Here is a 21,713-nt window from a genome sequence, read left to right as displayed (position 1 = left end):
TAGAAAAAAAAAATCACATGTGTTTAATTGCCTGGAGACATTAAGAGTTTCTATATAAATATGTACACACATATGTATTTATTTTTTTAGGAAAAGGAGGATGACAAATCAGACACATCAAGCTCTCAGCAACAGAAAAGTCCACAAGGTCTGAGTGACACCGGATATTCTTCTGATGGGATATCAAGTTCACTTGGTGAAATTCCAAGTCATATCCCCAGTGATGAAAAGGATTTACTCAGAGAATCTAGTAAAAAAGACACTGTTTCACAAGAAAGTCCACCAAGCCCCTCAGACCTAGCTAAATTGGAAAGTACTGTACTCTCTATTTTGGAAGCTCAGGCAACTACACTTTCTGATGAAAAGTCTGCTAAAAGCAAAGAGCTTTACGAAATGTACAGTGAACAGACAAAAGATCCACATAAAACAAAGCCTTTGCCAGTCACTCCTGAATCTTACAGTTCAGATGAGGAAGACTTAGAAAGTATTCAAAAAAGTGAAAAAAACATTGTAGAAGGCAGCAAAGGAAGCACTTCCTCCCAAGCAGACTACAAAGAAGAAGAGGAAAGAGACGACTTACCATCAAGAAGACAACGCTATGATTCTGTAGAAGACAGCAGTGAGAGTGAAAACTCACCTGTCCCAAGGAGAAAAAGAAGAGCCAGTGTTGGTTCTTCAAGCAGTGATGAGTACAAACGAGATGATAGCCAGGGATCTGGTGATGAGGAAGACTTTATTAGAAAACAGATTATAGAGATGAGTGCTGATGAAGATGCCTCAGGTTCTGAGGATGATGAATTCATAAGAAATCAACTGAAGGAGATCAGTATAACTGATAGTCAAAAGAAAGACGAAGTGAAAAGCAAAGCCAAAGGAACAGCTGGAAAACATAGAAGAATGGCACGGAAAAGTAGTGCAAGCTATGATGAGGATGCAGGAAGGCGACATTCATGGCATGATGATGATGATGAGACTTTTGATGAAAGCCCAGAACCAAAATACAGGGAAACTAAAAGTCAAGACAGTGAAGAACTTGCAGTAACTGGGGGAGGTGGCCTTCGACGGTTCAAAACAATAGAATTAAATAGTACAATAACAAACAAATATTCTGAAGCATCTGAACAACAGAAAGGCATTTTATATTTTGATGAAGAGCCTGAACTAGAGATGGAGAGTCTTACAGATTCACCAGAAGATAGATCTAGAGGAGAAGGGTCTTCTAGTTTACATGCTTCTAGTTTCACACCAGGTACATCTCCTACTTCAGTGTCATCACTTGATGAAGACAGCGACAGCAGTCCTAGTCACAAAAAACTGGGAGGGGAGAGCAAACAGCGCAAATCCAGACATCGGTCACATGGTCCTCTTCTTCCAACTATTGAAGATTCTTCAGAAGAAGAAGAACTACGGGAAGAGGAAGAACTACTAAAGGAACAAGAGAAACAGCGTGAATTAGAACAGCAACAAAGAAAAAGTTCTAGCAAAAAATCTAAAAAGGACAAGGATGAACTAAGAGCCCAGAGAAGAAGGGAGCGTCCAAAGACTCCACCAAGTAATCTTTCTCCTATTGAAGATGCATCTCCAACAGAAGAATTACGACAGGCAGCAGAAATGGAAGAGCTGCACAGATCTTCCTGCTCAGAATATTCACCTAGTATTGAGTCAGATCCTGAAGGATTTGAAATCAGTCCAGAAAAAATAATAGAAGTACAAAAAGTTTACAAATTGCCTACTGCTGTCTCTCTATACTCACCAACAGATGAACAACCGACTGGACTCCCAAAAGAAGAAAGTGGTCAGAAGACATTGAGAAGTGCCGAAGAGGTATATGAGGAGATGATGCATAAGACCCATAAGTCCAAGCCATTTCAAATTGCAAATGAAAAAGATGAAGTATTTGAAAAAGAATCATTATATGGTGGAATGCTAATAGAGGATTATATTTATGAATCTTTAGTAGAGGATAGTTACAATGGAAGTATTGATACTAATCTTATGATGAGACAAGATGAGAGCAATGAATATATACAACAGAGAGGAAAAGAGAAAAAAATAAGAGCATCAGAACAGATCTATGAAGAGCCACAGAAAATTACTGATCTACAGAAAGACTACTATAGTGTTGAGACTTTACGTTCTATTGTGCCTCAAGAAGATATAGTGTCTAGTTCTTACATTATCCCAGAAAGTCATGAAATAGTTGTATTAGACAGCACAGTAGCTTCCACCAGTGAGGAAAAACAGTTGTTAGATGCAGAAGCTGCTTATGAAGAGCTTATGAAAAGGCAGAGAAAACAGCTAACCCCTGGGTCCAGTCCAACACAACCCACTTCAGGTTTTGTTCCCACATCTGATACAAAGGCATCTAGTGTTGGAGAAACAGTGGATAGTGCATCTTTAACATCAAGCACTACTTCAGCAATCTCAGATGTTTCACCTGTCAGTAGCACACCACTTTCTATTCCAGATGTTAAAATAACACAGCATTTTACAGCAGAGGAAATTGAAGATGAATACTTAACAGATTATGCCAGAGAAATTCAAGAAATAATTTCTCATGAAACATCAATGTTGACATATTCCGAGACATCAGAAGGTGCCGCATCAGTTTTACCTTCTGATACAGCTTCCTTAACATCATCGACATCTTCAGTTTGTACCACAGATAGTTCATCACCTATAGACAGTGCAACCACAGGTTATGTAGATAAGGCAGATGCTGTAGATAAAATAGCAGATTCTGAAGGTGTCAGGATAATAGCCCAAGTTCCCTTAACTTCTACAAAAGAGTACTCTGAAGTGAGCATGCCTTATGAATCTGTTGCCGAAGCCACTAAAAAGCCATCTATATCATCTGATATGGAAAGCGTGGATCAAGCTGTAGTTTGTTTGTCTGAAACTGCACCTTCAGCAGTTGTAAAACCCAAGCAATATGAAACTGATACCGTTACCTTTGATACCTCCAAAGCAGAAAAGGAAGCAGCTAGAAAAATGAAAAGTACATTAGATGCTGGCATTGTCAAAATTCATCCTGAAGATTCACGCAAAGAATTGGGTGTTGATATGACAAGAACTAATTTGACTAGTGCTACATCTGAGCAACCACCTATATGTATAGCATCAGTACCAGTAACAGAGCCTGCATCAGAAACATCTTCTGTATCTACTCCTAGTGTTGTAAGTAAGACCAGCATCGTCTCTGTGCCTTCCTCAGCTCCTGCTGTAACATCCAAAGTATTCTCGCTTTTTAGAAGCTCTTCTTTGGATTCTTCTGCACAACCTTCTCCACCCCTGCCTCCTCCTCCTCCACCACCTCCTCCACCACCATTACCTCCACCTATTTTACCCAAGCCAGCCATTTATCCCAAAAAGAAGCCACAGATTAAGACTCTGGCAGCAACAGCTCCTACAGTAGTACCTGCAGTCACAAGTGTTCCAACACTTGAGTCCCCAGCTGTATTAAAGAACCATGTGGTACCAGTCACAAAAACATATACCCCAACACCACCTCCTGTGCCACCCAAACCATCCTCCATTCCAGCAGGGCTTGTTTTCAGTCACAGGCCCACTGAAGTAACTAAACCTCCAGTTGCTCCAAAACCAGCAGTTCCTCCTCTCCCAATAGCTGTTCATAAGCCATCAGAAACACAGCCCAAACCAATAGGTTTGTCACTGACTTCAAGTATGACTCTGAATTTGGTCTCTGCAGCTGAATACAAAATAGCGTCTCCCACTTCCCCTTTGTCTCCACACTCTAACAAATCTTCACCAAGGTTGACAAAACCCTCACAGGAAACCTATGTTGTTATCACTTTGCCATCTGAGCCTGGAACTCCCACAGAGCCTATAACTAGTCAGGCTGTTACCAGCTGGCCTTTAGAAGCACCTTCAAAAGAACAGATTCCCCAGCCTATGCAACCGATTTTCACTCCATCCATGAAAACTATGGAAATTCAAAGTATAACAGATCAAAGTATGTATATTTCAGGTGCTTTGCAAACTGTTCCTGTCACAACACAGTCAGCTTTTGAGAAATTACCTAGTTCAAAGTCAGAAGTAGTAACACGAGAGGTAACCAAGACCACAGTGTCAGTGGTTAAGGGCCCAGCACCTGCTTTTGGTTTAGGTAGTGTTGCTATTACTATACCTCCAGAGCCAATACATATAGTAGATCAACCCAGATATAGAGAGAATGGAAGATTCCATCCCCTGGGTGATGTCATAGATCTTCGCACTCTAACTAAGATGGATATCGAAGTGAGAGACAACTGTATGGATCTCTCTGCTGTTTCCATGGATGTGAGAAGGCAAATGCCAGCAAGTGATACATGTGGGCGACCAGTAAGTACTGTCCAGCCATCTATAATAAATCTTAGCACTACCTGTGTTACAGATCCTTCTCTATCTGTAGTCACTGAGACAGTAACTGTAGTGACCTGCACTGCCCCCGTAAGCTACACTGCCAGTACAGACAGCCTGGTGGATCTGGGACATGCGATGACAACGCCACTTCAGCTAACAACAACGAAACACTTTGAGCCTGCATACAGAGTAACAGGCAGCCCGGCATTCTCTACAGGTAGAGATGAAGTGCCAATAAATTTATCCCTAGGTACTTCAACGCATGCAGTGACGTGGGCTACTACAAAGCCTGTTACTGTACCACCCGTTGGTGTTACAAATGGTTGGACTGATCTCTCCAGTTCTCAGGAGCCAATAGAGAGTGGAGCCGTTGACCTTAGCACTACAAAATCCCACAGAACAGTAGTAACAATGGATGAAACTGCTTCAGGTATCATAACAACAGTGATAGAAGATGATGAAAAGCCTGTGGATCTGACTGCAGGGAGAAGAGCTGTCTGCTGTGATATGGTTTATAAATTGCCATTTGGTAGGAGTTGTACAGCACAGCAGCCACCAACTACACTTCCTGAAGATCGCTTTGGTTACAGAGATGACCATTATCAGTATGATCGTTCAGGGTCATATGGCTACCGAGGAATGGGAGGTATGAAACCATCTATGTCTGACACAAATTTATCAGAAGCTGGACTGTTTGCATACAAAAGCAAGAATAGCTTTAATTATCGAGTTGGGGCAACTGATGCAGCAGTAGATCTTACTTCTGGAAGAGTTACTACAGGTCAGTATGACACAGCAGCAGATCTTTCTTTGAAATATAATTTTGATGTTCCTCACCTCATTTCAGGATGATTTTTTTATTATTTTTCCCCTCCTTCTGTTGTTTTGTTTTCTTTTGGACAGTGTGACAAATAATTCTGGATTACACGTGTTTTCCATTTCTTCATTTTACATGTGTTTTGCACAGAGGTGCCTGCATGTGCCTGCATGTTCAGAAATGCTGTTTGCTTCACATCTAAAGTAGATCATTAACCTGAAGATTTGCATGCAGTTTCCCCTTCCCATTTAATTCATCAGGATGAGATGACTTTCAGAATCCGCAAAGCAGCATTCTTTTGTGGGACTGGACTGTAACTTTGCCCTGTAATTTCAGGTGAGGTTATGGATTACTCAAGCAAGACCACTGGTCCTTATCCAGAGACTCGGCAGGTGATTTCTGGCATCGGGCTCAGTACACCACAATATTCCCAAGCAAGAATGGTTTCATCTCTGGGTTCCCAGTTTGGCGTTGGAAGTGTTTTAAGATCATCCAATGGTGTTGTTTATTCTTCAGTAGCGACTCCAATCCCATCCACGTTTGCCATCACTACACAACCTGGTTCTATTTTCAGCACATCTGTCAGAGATTTACCTACTCTCCAAACAATTGACTCAGTGCCCTCTTTATCAACTTTACAACAGAATCAACCACTCCCAAGATCATACAGTTTCTTGACAACAGTGGCAGCTGAAAAAGATGCAATTACGGCCATTGATATGGAGACAGGGTTGCCACCTCTTACTATAGAAACTATTACAACAGAGCCAACCAACCTGATACCTGCTTTAACCACAGCATCTGAAGTTTATACAGACGCAATTGAAGATGAGGTTGCCCTTCTCATTGCCCCTGAAGAAGGCAAACAACAGCAGCTTGATTTGGAGCGTGAACTTCTTGAGCTTGAGAAAATAAAGCAGCAGCGCTTTGCAGAAGAGCTGGAATGGGAACGTCAGGAAATTCAAAGATTTAGGGAACAAGAAAAGTTTATGGTACAAAAAAAGCTTGAGGAGTTGCAATCCATGAAACATCATCTCTTATTTCAGCAAGAGGAAGAACGACAAGCTCAGTTTATGATGAGGCAAGAGACATTAGCCCAGCAGCAGTTGCAACTTGAACAATTCCAACAACTTCAACAACAGCTCCACCAACAGTTAGAGGAGCAAAAAATTCGTCAAATATATCAGTATGGTTATGAACCTTCAGGAACTGGCTCACCACAAACTACCACAGATCAAACACTTTTGGAAGGACAGTATGCAACCACAGAAAATGGCCAGTTCTGGCCTACTGATGATGCAACCACTACGGCTTCAGGTGTGCTGGGTATTGAAATTCCACAAAGCCAAGCATGGTATACAGTTCAGTCTGATGGTATTACCCAGTACATACCAAGGACTGGTATCCTAAGCTCTGTGTCAGAAATGTCTCTTAAGGATATTGATGTTAGAGAGGAGAAACAATTGAAAAAGAGAAGTTCTATGCCAAAATTACGTGGTCCATATGAGGAGCTTGAGGAGACTCTGGAAGAAGAGCCACGGTGCTTCAAAAAGATAGTGGACAGTGGAGTGCAAACTGATGATGAAGATGGAGCAGACAGAGGTTACACAAACAGGAGACGGAGAACTAAGAAGAGTGTTGATACGAGTGTTCAGACAGATGATGAAGATCAAGATGAATGGGATCTTTCTAGCAGATCTAGAAGGAAACCTCGTGTAGGGAAATACAGTGAGAGTACCACTGAGGCAGACAAAGCTAAACAATTCTCCAAAGTATCTAGTATTGCAGTTCAGACAGTGGCAGAGATTTCAGTGCAAACAGAACCTGTAGGAACAATAAGAACACCTTCCATCAGGGCCCGATTGGATGCTAAGGTAGAAATCATAAAGCACATTTCAGCTCCAGAAAAGACATATAAAGGAGAAAGTTTGGGATGTCAAACAGAGACAGAGTCAGATACTCAGAGTCCCCAATATCTGTCAGCTTCATCTCCTCAGAAAGATAAAAAACGCCCAACACCATTAGAGATAGGATACTCAACCCATCTTCATCCAGACTCCACATTGCAGGTAGTTCCTTCCCCTCCCAAATCTCCCAAAGTTCTCTATTCACCCATTTCACCTGTTTCACCAAGCAAAGTTATAGAGTCAGCATTTGTACCCTATGAAAAACCCATCACTGATGACATCAGCCCGCAGAAGATGCTGCATGCTGACATTGCCAAGGTTCCTCCATCAAGCCCAAAGGCAACAAAGATGATGCAACGCTCTATGTCTGATCCTAAGCCCCTGAGTCCCACAGCAGAAGACAGTTCCAGAGCTCAGTTTCAGTACACTGAGGGTTTCATGGTAAGAAGTATTTGCTTGCCTTTTTTTTTTTTTTTTCCAATATTTGCAGCTATGAGTACAGTACGAGGACTAGCACATTCATTTGCAGTACCTATGTATTTAGTCTTTTTGCACACCTGCTGAAAAGTCCCAAGAAATGTCTGCTATCTGAAGCAATGGTTATTTACTTCATTGCTTTGCCTGGAATTACAGGAGTCCATACCACAGTCTTACTATGATTCAGAAAGAAAAAGAAAAAGAGAAAAAAAATATTTTTCACAAAATATTTTTGGAAGGCACATTCTATTTTACATGGCAATTAATGGCCAATTGAGCAGTTACCACCAAGTCTTCAGAAAATGAAAAGCATTTTCTTTCTAATCATACAACACTCAGCTCTTGTGACACATTCTACCATGTGTTTGCCTTGAAACTACTGCATGTTTCTTTTGAGAGGCAGCTAACACTAATTCATAATCACCTTAGTTAGCTGTCCTCTTCGACCCTCATGAGGTTACTTGGCCATTAGTGATTCTGTGGGTAATCTTGTGACCTGATGTGTACAGCTTTTATCTCTCCCAGACCAAAAGGTCTCATATCACAAACCCATTTTTTGTCTGTTTGTTTTGGATGAGGAGGATTATCAAGAAGTTTTGCAAGTGTTGAAGGCTGTTTCTTATGGAGTCAGAGAAGGCAATTTTGAATAAGGCTGGCATCATCAGGATTTAAATTTGTCATTTCTACAGTATTCCTTTTCCTTGAGTGGTAGGATTTCTGATTGGGGAATCAGTCTGGTTTTTGTTTTGCTTTTTTTACACGTAAGAGGATGAAGTCTTGACTAAAAAAAGTACTTTTAGAATTTTGCATGTTCTTGGCTGTCCTTTTGTCCGAGTCCTTTCCTGTCTATCAGTTGTAGGGTCAGTATCTTATTTTTGAGAGCTCTAGAAGAGTTGCCCTTTGAGTTCTTCAGCAAATTTTACCTTTTATGTTCAGTTATCTGTGAATACATGAGTGATTAGTACATGCTGAATAGAATAATGAAGGTTTTTTCTCTATGTTTGATAACTTGTGGTGACTTTCAAATACTGAATTATCTAGTTATACCTTCCAAGTCTCACAGTGTAAGCAGTTTCTGCAGCTTCACATATTTATGGAGATATTAGATGCCTCCTGTGCTAATACTGCTTGGAAAACTGTACTTGGAAGGTTGAAGGGAGAACTGTAGTCATGGCATTAGCCATCATTCCCTAATGCAGGATTAGCACAGTGGGGGAAACTAGCACAAGCACTAAAGTTTCATGTACAGAGTTTGGAACAGCATCTTGAACATTGCTCATGAGTTAGAAAGTGTTGGGTTCTGCTAGATATTGGAGAGTAGGTATAATGTTGTAAAATAACTGCCACTGCAGTGAAACTGTTACTGAGGACAAATTATTTAGTTCGCCTATTTCACAGATACCTATATATTTGATATTAATTGTATACTTTATATACTGAATGATAAATTCTATGAACAACAGATTGTTTAAAGGCCTTCACAGTAGAGTTTGGACACATATTCATTAATGAGACGTGGAAACAAAGGGCTTATACATCATTGTTTATTTTTTACCTACATGTTTACTACTATTTTGCCTTGAGCCCAAATAGTAGTGAGCTATATTGTTCTTATTAGTATGCAGCCACCAAGCAGCAAATAGCCCATGTCTCAAGGTACTTACAGTCTACATAAATGAGATGGACATTTTTATGGAACGTAAGGTGCACGTAGACAAGTGCAAAGAAAATAAAAAAACTTCCACAGATGTACAGTGGGCTACACTAACTGTGTCATGTGGCATATGGTGAGGAAGCTGCTCTGTAAACCTCCCATGGCTGCTTTCAGCTCTGATGATAACTCATGGAGTTTTGTTAATTAAGTATCTGAGGTTCAGTTAGCTTAGACTGGCATCAGGTACACGAAATTTAACAAAAAAAGAGAGTATTTAGAATGAAACATAATGTAATGACCCCATCAGCATCTGTAAATACAGTCATAAATTCATTTTGCAGTTGCTATATCAATTTTGGTTCATGGTTACTCAGTGCAGTTATGTTGGGAAGGAGGGATCTGCAACATGAGTTCTAAATGAACTCCTCATTTTCACAAGACTGACAATGTTCTCTCCAGCATGTCTGTGTTTATACTGAGAACCTGGTTTTAGGACTGTATCATCTTGGAAGAACAGGAAAAAGTAGTTAGTTATTTATTTCTTATACCTTTTGTCACATTCAGAAGTTCTTCCTGAAAGTTAGCATACACACAGTGTCACCATTGACAAAATGTAAATATTGTTGACATTTTTTTCAACTGCATTGTTATAGCAATATATCGTTGTTGTACTTGAGTTTAAATACAGAGTTGCTTTTGAATTATCTTGCTAAGTGTGAAAGTAAGATGTTTCCTCAACTTTAAGATACTTTTGGAACTGAGACTTTATTTTCATTCTGTGTTTGTACAATACCTACAACAGCTAAAGTCGTCGTCTGTAATTCTCTCTGTACCTATTTGTGCCTCCTGGCTGGAGATCTCCTAGTTATTAAAAGAGAAGGGTGGAAGGGATCAGTTTGATCATTCAAAACAGTGAATTTCAGTGCAGAAAAACTTGTGAAACAGCTCACTCTGGAAAAGAGAATTTACTAGAGCTGAATATAAAGAATAAAATGGCAATGAAAGATTAATCTTTCACTACCTTAGGAAAATTGAGTGTGTAGATGAATATTTTTTGCATGGATGAATATCCCATCGCTTTTTTAATAGTTCTTGTTCCAGGGTTATGTCTTTGTCTGCATTCATAGGCACTGCACGTAAAAAGGGTATTTATGTGTTCACGTATATTTTTCACAGTCTTCTTTTTATAACAGTTTATCAAAAAAAGTTGATCCTTATGCAGTCAGTGGGATTAAAAGGGTGAGAATAAAATTGGTCTCTTTCAAAGGTTTTCAATGAAATGATACTTTGTCCTTCAGGCAGTACACTTTCATCATTGATGTACTTCTTCTGTTGAAAAATATATTTATTACAACATTTCAAGAAAAAAATATTATGGAGACTATGTCTAAGATGATTAAATTATGTCTCTCCTGCTTTAAATATAATTTTATTCTTTAATGCGTCTTTTATAAGAAATTATTACAATGTTTTGTCTAATTTAGTTTAAGGGAAAGGCTGAAAAATAACTTGGTAGCTAATCACATAATAATAAGTATGCAGACAATATTGCTTTAAATGATGGCACATTTAATTTTCAGCTAACAAGTTATATGTTTACATTACATTTCCATTTACTGTCTATCACCAAAAAGAATGTTGTGGAAACCACCCATGTGGAACTGATACTTTGAAAAGATCCACATTTTGCTGTTTTGTGAGCTTTGGGCCACTTGAGCTCCCAGTGGCAATGAGCTGCCCAGGACTGACCTTGATAGACTGTCCGCAGCCCGGCGTGGTAGCTTTCCACAGAGTGCAAAACCGTAGCAGTGATTTCTGTGAGGACACTGGCAAGTGTTTGTACAGTTTGGAAGTGGAGATTGAAATTTGTCCATTCAGCAGCAGCAAAAAGTTGTGGGTACCTGTCTGCTTTAATAAAGAAATAGCTTTGCACCAGAGCATCACAGCATCAAGTCACATGCCAGTCACAGTCAACTTCAACATTTGTACAAATTGCTTGTGTGTAAAGATGGAAGTTGTCTTCCTATTGCCTTTGGATGCAAAATGCCTCCACAACTAAACTGAAGCAAATTGCAAAAGGTCTTGCACATAAACTGTCACTCACATATAACATCTACAGCTAAGCAGTGCATAAAGACTCAGCAGAAGTGTTTGTATTAGTGAAAGTAATGCAAAGACACATCTGTCAACAGCCTGTCAGCTTCAGGGTAGAAAATGTACATTTAAGCTTCAACACTTCGAACAAATTCTATCAATCTGTTTATTAAGAACACTAACAGAGACTTTCCTCAAATTTTTCGTCTGATGTGAGTTGTTGCAGTTGTAAGGCAAATATAATTCAAGTCTTTATACTGTCGTAGAAAAAGGTAATGATTTCAAGCAAAATCCTAAAAGATTGTTTCTTTATTTAGGTAAGAATTGCAGTATTTCATCTATTGCTGTAGTAAGACCGGAAGTACCCAGTGAGTTCCTTTTGTGCTTGATTATCAAGTCACACACTTTTTGTGTATTTCAAAGGAATTCACTAGAAACCTAGTTGAAAAGATGATCTCACATCTCGAAACAATTCTAGACAATCTTATCCCTGTGTAAACAGTAAAGACATATCTATTTTCTCCTTTAATTATGTGGTTTTAGCTAGATTTAAGATTACTTTTTCCCCTAATGGTCTGAATTATTTACAATTTAGAGTCTTGTCAACATTTCAAGCTACTGCTTCTTCTGCTGTATTTGAAATCCTTTGGTTTAACATTTGTGTGACTCAAATGAGGCATCTTTTTCCCATCTGTCAGATCTTCAAACAGAAAGACTACCCCCACTTGGTCAACATATCATATAAACATTATTTTCTAAAGCACATCTAACTGGGTCAGTCTGTCTTGCCTGATACTTTTAAATTAGTTGATTTCACACCTTCTCTATTCAACCAAGGGACATCCATGAATAATAGAAAATTATTACAGTATTCGCTCTTTTGCTTTTCAAAGAGGAGCCTTAACAATCTTTTGTAAAGCATGGGATTTATGACAGAGTTGACAAAGAGCCTAGGTTTTCTGTCACTTGGACCTTTTCTCACCTGCTGTGAACTTAGCCATCTTCCTCTTAAGCCAGCTCTCATATACACATTAAAAAACCAAAACAAAACAAACAAACAACCAAAAAACAACATCCCAGCCACAAATCCCATTCTTCATATTTTTTTCTTGCATAAAAGGCAATGAAGAATAAAGGTACAATAATATCTTTCCTCTTGTTTCCAGCTGTCTTGGTTATCTCGGCTATTCATTTTAAGAATACTTTCAATTTTGGGTGTAGAGAGAGACCATGTTCCCTGCTTTAAAGCAATAAATACAACATATAAATGTATACAGCAGAACCAATCAGGCACTGAAGGTTAACAGAGGGACACATACTGACCAGCAAGTTTTTGCCTACTTCAGCTCTGGTTTGCTTCAGACTTTCATCTCCTACCAAGCCATGGATTACTGTAGTTAGTCTGAATAGATAGTAGGAGGGTAAAATTTCTGCTGGAGTAATTGCCTGACTGAATTCAAAAGTGAGTTTCTGTCACATGTTTTACTGATAAGTTTGGCTTCCTGCATTGTATTCTGTCCACTTTATCAAGAGCAGCTGTGACCAGAGCACAGGAAAATCATATTGTACTGAGAAATTGAATGTGCATTCTCCAAAAGCAGCAGAAGACCGATGTCTATTACATCTTCCCAAGAAAGGAAGCACTAATGTGCTATGTTAGCAAGTTGTTTGGTGTAATAAAAGCAGAAATGGATAAAAGTGGCTGATGCTAAAATATCTGTGAGCATACTGTATTGTTGTCCAAAGGGCACCAGTCATTTGTTCGGACTAGTTTTCCCTACTGGAATTTGAGTGCATTTAAGATACACTTAGGATGGAGCTTCCAATTTAGTTTTCTCCAGAAGAAATCTAGTTTGCATGCATGAAAACCTCCCTGCAAACTGTAGCAATGGGCAGTAACTAGAGAAAACAAATTCATTCTTGTCAAAGTAGTCCAAACTTAATCTCTTCACAAAATGCGAGCTTTAATTCCAACACTTTTCACGATAATTTTATTAAACTATTTTTCAGTTTGTAAAATACTATATTGATCAGCCAAATGTGATAAAATGTTGTTTGGAAATGACCCAAGACTGGCAAAATCCCATGATAGCTCATATGTCCTATATGAAGATTAATAAATAAAAATAAAAAAGCGGAACAGTACCACAGTAAATCCAAAACATTCAATCAGGTATAATTAAATACAAGAAAATGTTCAGAACAGTAAAAAGATGTTCTGAATGCCCCTTCATTCTCCACTGTATGAAAGGTTACCTTTCCTCTGTGTATGAGGCCTCTAGGATGCTACTTTAACACAAACCAGTGCATTTAAAATTCTCCCTGTTGTTTGGTTGGTTGTTTGGAGGGATTTGTTGTTTGTTTGTTTGTAGGGGGGGTTTATTTGTTTTTGTTTCTGTTGTTTGATTGGTTTGTGTTTTTTGTTTCCGTTTTTTTGGAAACATTTCAGGATATGCCAGTATTGAGATAACTATTTTGTTCAATCAATTATTCAGAACTTAAAGAGATGCATCTCCATTAAATTTTGATACCTGGGCATACTTTCTCCAAGGACATATTTGTCCCTGGAAATTAATTTATTTTTAGCATATGAGATACTAAAAATTTTAGAACTCTGCATTTTCTCCTAAAGAAAAAAATTTAAAATAACTGTGGAGGTGGACATAGCCCATATGATCATCCCAAAAAGAAAAAAGAAATGAGCTGAGCAGTAATCTTTGGACTAGGCATGTATTGTTAATAATCATCACTGCATTAGTATTATACCTTCATAGATTGTCTACCAGAGCTCTGAAGTTTTACTTCTCATCTCTGGAAATACTTTCCAGGCCAGTTTCTCTCATGCTATTGGTGTTTCAAATTGCAATGTGGTCTGAAAACACTGTTCATTTGTTTGTTCATTCTTTTGGTTGTTGTTGTTGTTGTTGTTTTTAATTAATAAGGCTTGCCAATACTAGAACTAAGTTTACCTTGCTTCTGATCCTTAGAATCCTTCTATTCAGGCATTAGTTTGCTGAGACAGTGATTTCATATTAAAAATAATTTAAGATAAAAAACTGTTTACAGTTATAAATTATACTAGGTGCAGGCATATGGGTTTACATACTGATGCTGCAAAATAAAATTTTAGTATGGAATGTTGATAAAAATAGTCTCTTCTATGGCACTTGTTTCTTAGTCCAGCACAACATTTTTTATTGATAAACTAAAACTCTTACAATTACTAATTTTTAATGGAAGTTTACTTTCCATCTGCCAGCTGGAAGTAGCCATATTAGGTCAGATTGGCCATTGCCAAACTGGAAGGCAGTTTTAAGTGTGTCGAACAAGAGTTTGTCATAGACTTGACTTTTTAATAATTCAATGTCAATTTAGAGTATGGAGAAAGTGCTCATATAGCTTTGCTGATGAATATAGGAAACAAAATTACTTTGGAAACCAGAACTGCAATTCGGAGCAATGTTCCAAAATCAAATTCAGTAATGATACAGACAGTACAGGTACAAAAGAAAAAAAATATCCAGAAATACAGCTGTTTATGCAAAAACAGTACTGAAAATGTTCAGGTATAGTAACAAAAGTTCAAACTTAATATGATTGAAAAATATGCAGTGCTTTCATGAAAGGCAGCAGAGTTCTTGGGAAATGCTGACAACTTTTACACATGTTGTAATTGTTCTACCCTACTCAGAGGCTGGTGAGACTTCAGCTATAATGCTACATGTGGTTTAGGGCAGCACCACTTGAGTTAGAGGGACTGAAAAAATTCAAAGTTGAGCAAAAGAGAAAGGATAAAATATTTAGACAGCAAGAGATTGATTGGAAGGCTGAATGATCTGATTGTGTTAATCTCAGAAGAAAACCAAAGCTGGACAAGATAACGGTCTGTCACTGTGTTCAACATTACTGTAACTAGGACAGCTACTAACCACCCTTCACATCCAGGGGAGGCAAGAAATGGATTATCACAATTTGTGGCCTGAGTTATTTAATAGATATGAACAAGAACATTATAACTGCAATAGCACAAGTGTCTTAGAATCAATATATTTTAGTGAAACTGGTTTACACCTGAATATTGGGTATAACATGAAGAGATAGCCTAAATTACTGATTTCTCTTCCAAGACAAGAATATCTTGAACAGTACGAGTAATAGCATTATCTTAAAAAACTGAATTCTAAAATTAAATACAACTTTCTTTACTCTTCATGGCTCTTCTCACACACTATTATCCATGTCACTGCTGTCAATTTGTGTTGATACAGAATTTGTCATAGGCTGCTCAAGTAAACTAACCTCTCAGACCTTATAGGTTTCTTTCTATAATCTGGATTACCTCAGTGATAACAGTCTTAAAAGATAGGAAGCTGGGACAAAGAAAATACATCCATAATCAAATAACCTAAATGCCACCTATCTTATTCTATCCTTTAGCTGAAGGGGCATTTATTCCACATTTTTCTTTCCTCTTTTTACATTTATCTTCAAAAGCCTAGAGGTCTAGTATCTTCCTTGACTGACACAAGGACATAGGCTGTGTAGTTAAGGTATGAAGGATTGGAAAGATCATGTTTACTGTTATATATTGATGGTGTAAAATCACACCTGACCTGGTCACTGTAGAGTCCTATAATAGTCAGCAGGCAAAAATATTGTGTTTTCAAATCTGGCCTGGAGAGATCAAGATAGTTTTTCCTTTGTTCTTATCTTCTTGGTTCAGTTTTTCCAAATAATTTCCAGTTTCCTTACCAGGAAGGATTGAACACTGGTAAACTTTTTCATAAACTCAAAAAAGTGATTTACCTACTGCAATGTTCAGCTGAGGGAGTGGGATCCATAATGTATATGCTTTCAGTCTCTGCATTTAGAATGAACGGGAATTAACAGTAGCCAGTTTGCTCAGTCTGCGATGCCTAAGTCAGCCATTTAGAAACTCCAAATACAAGGGTAAGTCTGAAATATTGTCACAGGATACGGCTTAGACACCTCTGTAAAACTGATGCAGAGCCTGAAATTTCTGTCTTCATATTCCTCCTCTCCATATGAGGCTACAGAGGAAGCTTGCCTTTTGGCTCTCCTTCTCCAGAACTTCTGGCATTTTGTACAGACTGAATTCAGGTCTTGGTACAATTCTATTCACATTCTCCATCTGTCCATATCTTCTCGCTGATCTCCTTGCTAAACTCTTCTTCTGTTTTCCAGCCAGTCTCTCTCTCTTGACACCTTCTCTCATCCAGTCTAAATGGTTCCTATCAAAATACAGCTTTTATTATTTCACCTTACTCACTTTGCAAGCTGCTTGCAAATGCTGAATCCAGCTCAAGCACTGACTGTGCTCTTACACTGCCTGCCAAGCCTTTTCCCTGCTGTAGGACCATAAATATCAACCAGGTTAAATGGGCTAACCATTAACTGAAAGTAAAGGCAGGGTTTGAAATTAAGTAACTAGTGTGAAGGAAGACCTGAAGGAGGACTGAATGCTGATAATTTCCTCAGTATGTGTGAGATGAGAAGTTTAATGGTCCTGGTTTCTCTAAATTTGGATAACTGCTTGATTTAGACAGCACTTGACAGAGGTGAAAAGATTGTCAGGAAGGATGATGTACAGGGTGAATCAGAATGAGAGTCACTCACCTAAAATTTGAGCCTAATACAGAGATTAATTTCAGACTCAGTGTTTATTTTCAATTGCTGTATAGCATTAATAAATCAAAGTAACATAAGCCCCAGGAAATCTTAAGGTAGCTTGAAAGTACTGTTTACTTCATAAGTTTCTGGAGCATGTTTTCTGAAACCTTTTTCACAGTTGTGTTTTATCTACATATATACAGTGTAAGAGGGCAACAAAGAAATAAAAATATGCTTTTTGTCTGAGTTAAAGTTAGAACCAATAACTGTCTTTTTCAGAAGTTTTCCTGTCTGGGTTAATCACTTACATGGTGATATTACATTTATATTCCTTTTATCATGCCAAAGTTAAAATCCACAGCCAAAATATCCAGCCCCTCTGCAAAGAACAGAAAGGAATCAGTGTGCTTGTCCTTTGCTCATTTGATCAGTGATGTAGTAACATAGAAAGTTTTGTAGTAATGCCTCCAGATACTGCTTTAGGTGTTAAAAGTCATTCTTTTGACAGCAGTAGTGTAGGCTGCTCCACGTCCTTATGTTCTTACAGCCTGTTTGAACATTGCCTGTCTGAGAGAACCATAAGCCAGGCAAAGGAATTCATTTTTATCTCTTTTTTTTTTTTTCCCCATTTCTTCATTATTTGACCCAAAACAAAATCTCACCAAAGAACACATAAAGTTTTTACAATGTTATGGAAGTAACAATTTTACTTCATATATATAAAATATTTGTAACAAAGCAAATGGCTTTTCTGGAGCATATTTTACAAACAAGACTAATGGTATATTTGATCTTAGCAACACTGCAATTATGGAACATTCTTGCCTACACTGAAGCTTTTATTTAATAAAAATAAATGCTGCAGTCCCTACTCTTTCACACCTTCCACAGCATCTTGGCAGTAAATCCATCAGGGTGTTGGTGCCTCTGTTATGTTTTGGAAACATAAACTAGCAAAACTTGTCAGCCATGACAGTGACTGAGAAAAGGATCACCAGCGAATTATATTGGGAAGGTTATATAGAGGTCATGTAGTCCCATCTCCACCTCGAAGGTGGACTAATTTCAAAGTTAGATCAAATGACTAGAGGCTTGTCCAGTTGAATTTTGAAGGTCTCCAAGGACGGAGATTTCACTGTCTCATTGGGCATCCTGTTCTGGGATGTCATTGCTCTCATGGCAACTTGTGCAACTTGTGCCTTATGTCCTTCACTGTGCATGTCTTAAAAGAGTCTGATTCTGTCTTTTCAGTAGTGCAGCATTTCAGAGCTGAAAACAGCAATTAGCTGATTTTTCCAAGCTGAAGAAGCTCCGTTTGCTTCACCTCTCTTCTTTGAAAAAAACAAACACTCTTCTCACGCCATCTTAGCTGTGGCTACATTGGGCTCTCTAGACAAGGTTTTTAATGCTTTGGGTGGATATAGAAGAGGATGGGAAGAGGACAGAAATCCCTCCCATCTGAGTCCTGCTCTTCTAGTTAGTGGTGGTGTTCCCATTAGCTGGAGTGCAGTGACACTCGAACTGCTGTACTGCTTCACTCCAGAGGCAAATTATGTTCCCTCAAGCACTTCCTATGCAGCATTATAAAGAATTACACAGTACGGTTCAGGAAACACTATCCTATTCCCCTCATTAAGCTCTCAAACCCCGTAATTAGGTTAGAGTAATTTGAGAAATTGCTGGAATCTTTTTTTTTTTTTTACACTAAAACCTCCTCCTTTTTTTTCTTCTAGATTTTTTTTTTTTTTGATACGCTGATGGTTTGAGAATTCATCCTTTCATAATAAAAACTAGTATCTGTTTATAGGCATATAATTCACAAGTAATATATAAATTCAGACATAGTAAAACCTCAATGTCTGTTTTCATTGTAGAGAGAAAATCTATTATAAATGTATGCTAGATTTTTAACTGACAGATGAGAAAATGTCTCTTTCACTCCTGTGTTAGAGATATCTGTGATTGGAAAAAAAGATCCCCAAAATCCAGTGACAATATTCTGTAAAATACCTCTACAAGATATTTCATTCAAAAATATCATATAAAAAATATTTCCGTGTTTTATATAAAAGAACAAGAAGCTACATTTGAAGGGGAAGTGATGGGGTACTGCTGAAACACTTCTAATTTACAGCACCATCCCAAATTCAAGTTGGCACCCATTAAAACCTTTTTTTGGGGAATTTCTTTGAATATGATTTTTAGAATCTTGATGTTGGAGTATTTTCCTCAACTTTGGAATATTTAAAAATAATTTAAAACCAAATTTATTTATTAAAATGTTGCTTGCAGAAGAGTAACTCTGGGACCAGAATGCTTTTAACTCCTGTTTCTACTTTGATTTACAAATTCTTCAAAGATTCTTGAGGTATATGGTCCTTGGTCTTGAAGAAATACTAATGTTTTCCATTACTACTCAGTATTGGTCACTTATATTTAAGCAAATAAATTCATGTTTTAATGAAGATCTGTCTTTCAAATCCTGTTGAAATAAAAATGTTTGGTTATAATTCATAACTAACAGAGGAGCAATGACTGTCAAAAGAGATCATACATTTGATTAATTTAACTTCATAATTATAGATATATCATAATATATCTGTGGTTTAAAACATATAAAATTGAAGATAAATGTTTAAGGTATAACTAAAGAAAAAAGGGAAATAATAAAATGGATAATAGTTTTTTCTCTCTTCTGTAATTCCCTGTTTGTGTTCTTAATGTAGAAGGCTAAGTATAAGGTAGAAAACAAGAAGAAAATTATCACCTTGTTTCTATTTCTTATTTCCCATTCATCTGCATCCAGTCCACACTGGATATGCACATGTTCCTATTTTGTTCAGCCTGTGTAACCTCTCCCTCCTTTCTTCAAACTTTTTTTAGTCCTTTTCTTTCTCTCCATTCTTTATTCCAATCCTTTGCTAATTGTATTCTTTTCTTCTTCCATTTGTTTCTTCATGTCATTTCTCTCCTGTGTTTTCACCATTGAGTCATTTCTTTCAAGCATGTTTGCTGGCTTTTGCCTCATTAATATTTGCAGCAGTTTCTGGTGGTGTTATGTCAGCCAAATTGCCACCTTAACCACCAAGGATAGGAATATTAACAGAAAAAAAGGCATAGAGAACTGCCATCAAATGGATCAAGCTCAAAAAGAAACTTCAAAAGGTGATATACTGAAATTAAATGTGGGGAAAGAAGAAAAGGCATGACTCTCAGAGAACAAATGTGTGTCCAGCGCATGCAGTATTACGTAGAAAAAATTAAACTGGCTCTGAAGAAGTTACTTAAAGAACTAGAAGTCTTATATTAAAGTTGCACTTTGTGCAAGATAATGCACATTAACAGTACGAGACTTACTCTTCTATTGATCTACATACTAGTTTCAGCAGCAAAGATGTGTCTGCTGCAGTTTACCAGCTTATTCTGGCATATGGGCACAACTGAGGATGCAGAAAGAAATGTGGAGTAGTAGGAAAGAGGGAAATACTTTAAAGCAGCATTACCGCTGAACACTTTGTGATCTATTATGATGGTTTAAGTTCAAAGCTGAGTATTTCCACTGGCTTTTAATGCCATAGAGGCTTGTGCTTATGTCTCAGGGGCTGTTGTAGAAGACATTAGCTAGATAAATCATACAAAATTCTCTGAAGCTAATGGTACACTCTGTTAACTCAGTAAGATGTGGATCATGCCTTGAAGAAATTAAAATTAATTTTTTACTCTCAACTGGTTGTTCCACTATTTCCAATATGGAGATTCTTTTTTGTACTTCCTTTTAAACAAAATTTATGAGTTCTGATTATTAGAAAAAAAAAGGAACCCCCAAATAGATGGAGTGTGGGGAACAGGGGGGAAGGCTGTTCATTTCAATGATTTAAATAGTTAGTGCCATTGAAAATGTTGTAGAAGAAAATATCCTTAAGATCTGAGTTTTATATTGGAGAAGTTCAAGTTTGCACAGGAAAAAAGTAATGGAGTTTTGTATAATAGGAAAAAAAAAATGGTAGTTTGCGAACTGTCTTTAGAGACAAAGTGCAAATGAGGCCCTGGCAGCTGGCAAGCTGAAAAAAATATACAGTGATTCTCCTGAAACACTTTTTTTCCTATCCTCTACTTTTGATCATACTCAAAATATTTTTTGGGGAAAAAAAAAGAAGTTTTTATTAATAGAGAAGAATTTTCAATTGTGTGACTTGTTGTGGAAGTATTGACAATACAGTTAATAAAGTAAATGGTGGGAAGTGACAGATGATGATAATCAGCTCCATTTGCTTCTAAGCCTACAGTATATAGAATAGCTCTGAATGTGTGTATTGAACTGGAGATATTAATAGAATAGCTGAGACTGCAGAAGTCTCATTTTGTATCAGATTTGTGATTCTGTTTTTATCAGTTTCTAGTAACTTATTAGTATCTTACCTGCATTGATACATTATGTTATATGGGCACTAGAATGAGCAATACATTAGGAACAAGAAAAGTCTGCTCACAAAGCATAGGCGTTGGAAATGAAGTGTGTTTTAGCTTCATTACGCTGAACAGGTGGTAATTAAGTAACGGGGAGAAACATGTAAATGCTTTAAAATACCAGTATGTTTCTCATCCTCTCTCTGAAAATCATTGTCATCACTTGTGAGTCTTCTGCTGAAAGTTATAGCACTATTACTATAAAACTCCAAAACTTTTTTAAAGTAATGTGTTGGAATTTATTTTTTTTCCCTGCAGTTCAGAATATTCAGAGTTTGAATCTAGTTTGGAAATGTAGTGGAGA

General features: G+C 37.6%; 1 protein-coding gene across 15 annotated transcripts in view; it reads left to right on the top strand.

Annotated features, from left to right (window-relative positions):
- Positions 1-21,713, top strand: part of PCLO (piccolo presynaptic cytomatrix protein) — a 351,923-nt gene that overhangs the window by 163,863 nt on the left and 166,347 nt on the right. For all 15 annotated transcript variants that reach the window (XM_065843589.2, XM_065843572.2, XM_065843550.2 and 12 more), the window contains exons 5-6: positions 91-5,143; positions 5,516-7,527. In XM_065843589.2, the coding sequence (XP_065699661.1) occupies positions 91-5,143; positions 5,516-7,527 (7,065 nt within the window). The remainder of the gene's footprint in view (positions 1-90; positions 5,144-5,515; positions 7,528-21,713) is intronic.

This window comes from Patagioenas fasciata, chromosome 1, assembly GCF_037038585.1.
Source record: "Patagioenas fasciata isolate bPatFas1 chromosome 1, bPatFas1.hap1, whole genome shotgun sequence".
NCBI classification, from domain to species: domain Eukaryota; kingdom Metazoa; phylum Chordata; class Aves; order Columbiformes; family Columbidae; genus Patagioenas; species Patagioenas fasciata.
This window is presented reverse-complemented; position numbering and strand designations above follow the sequence as displayed.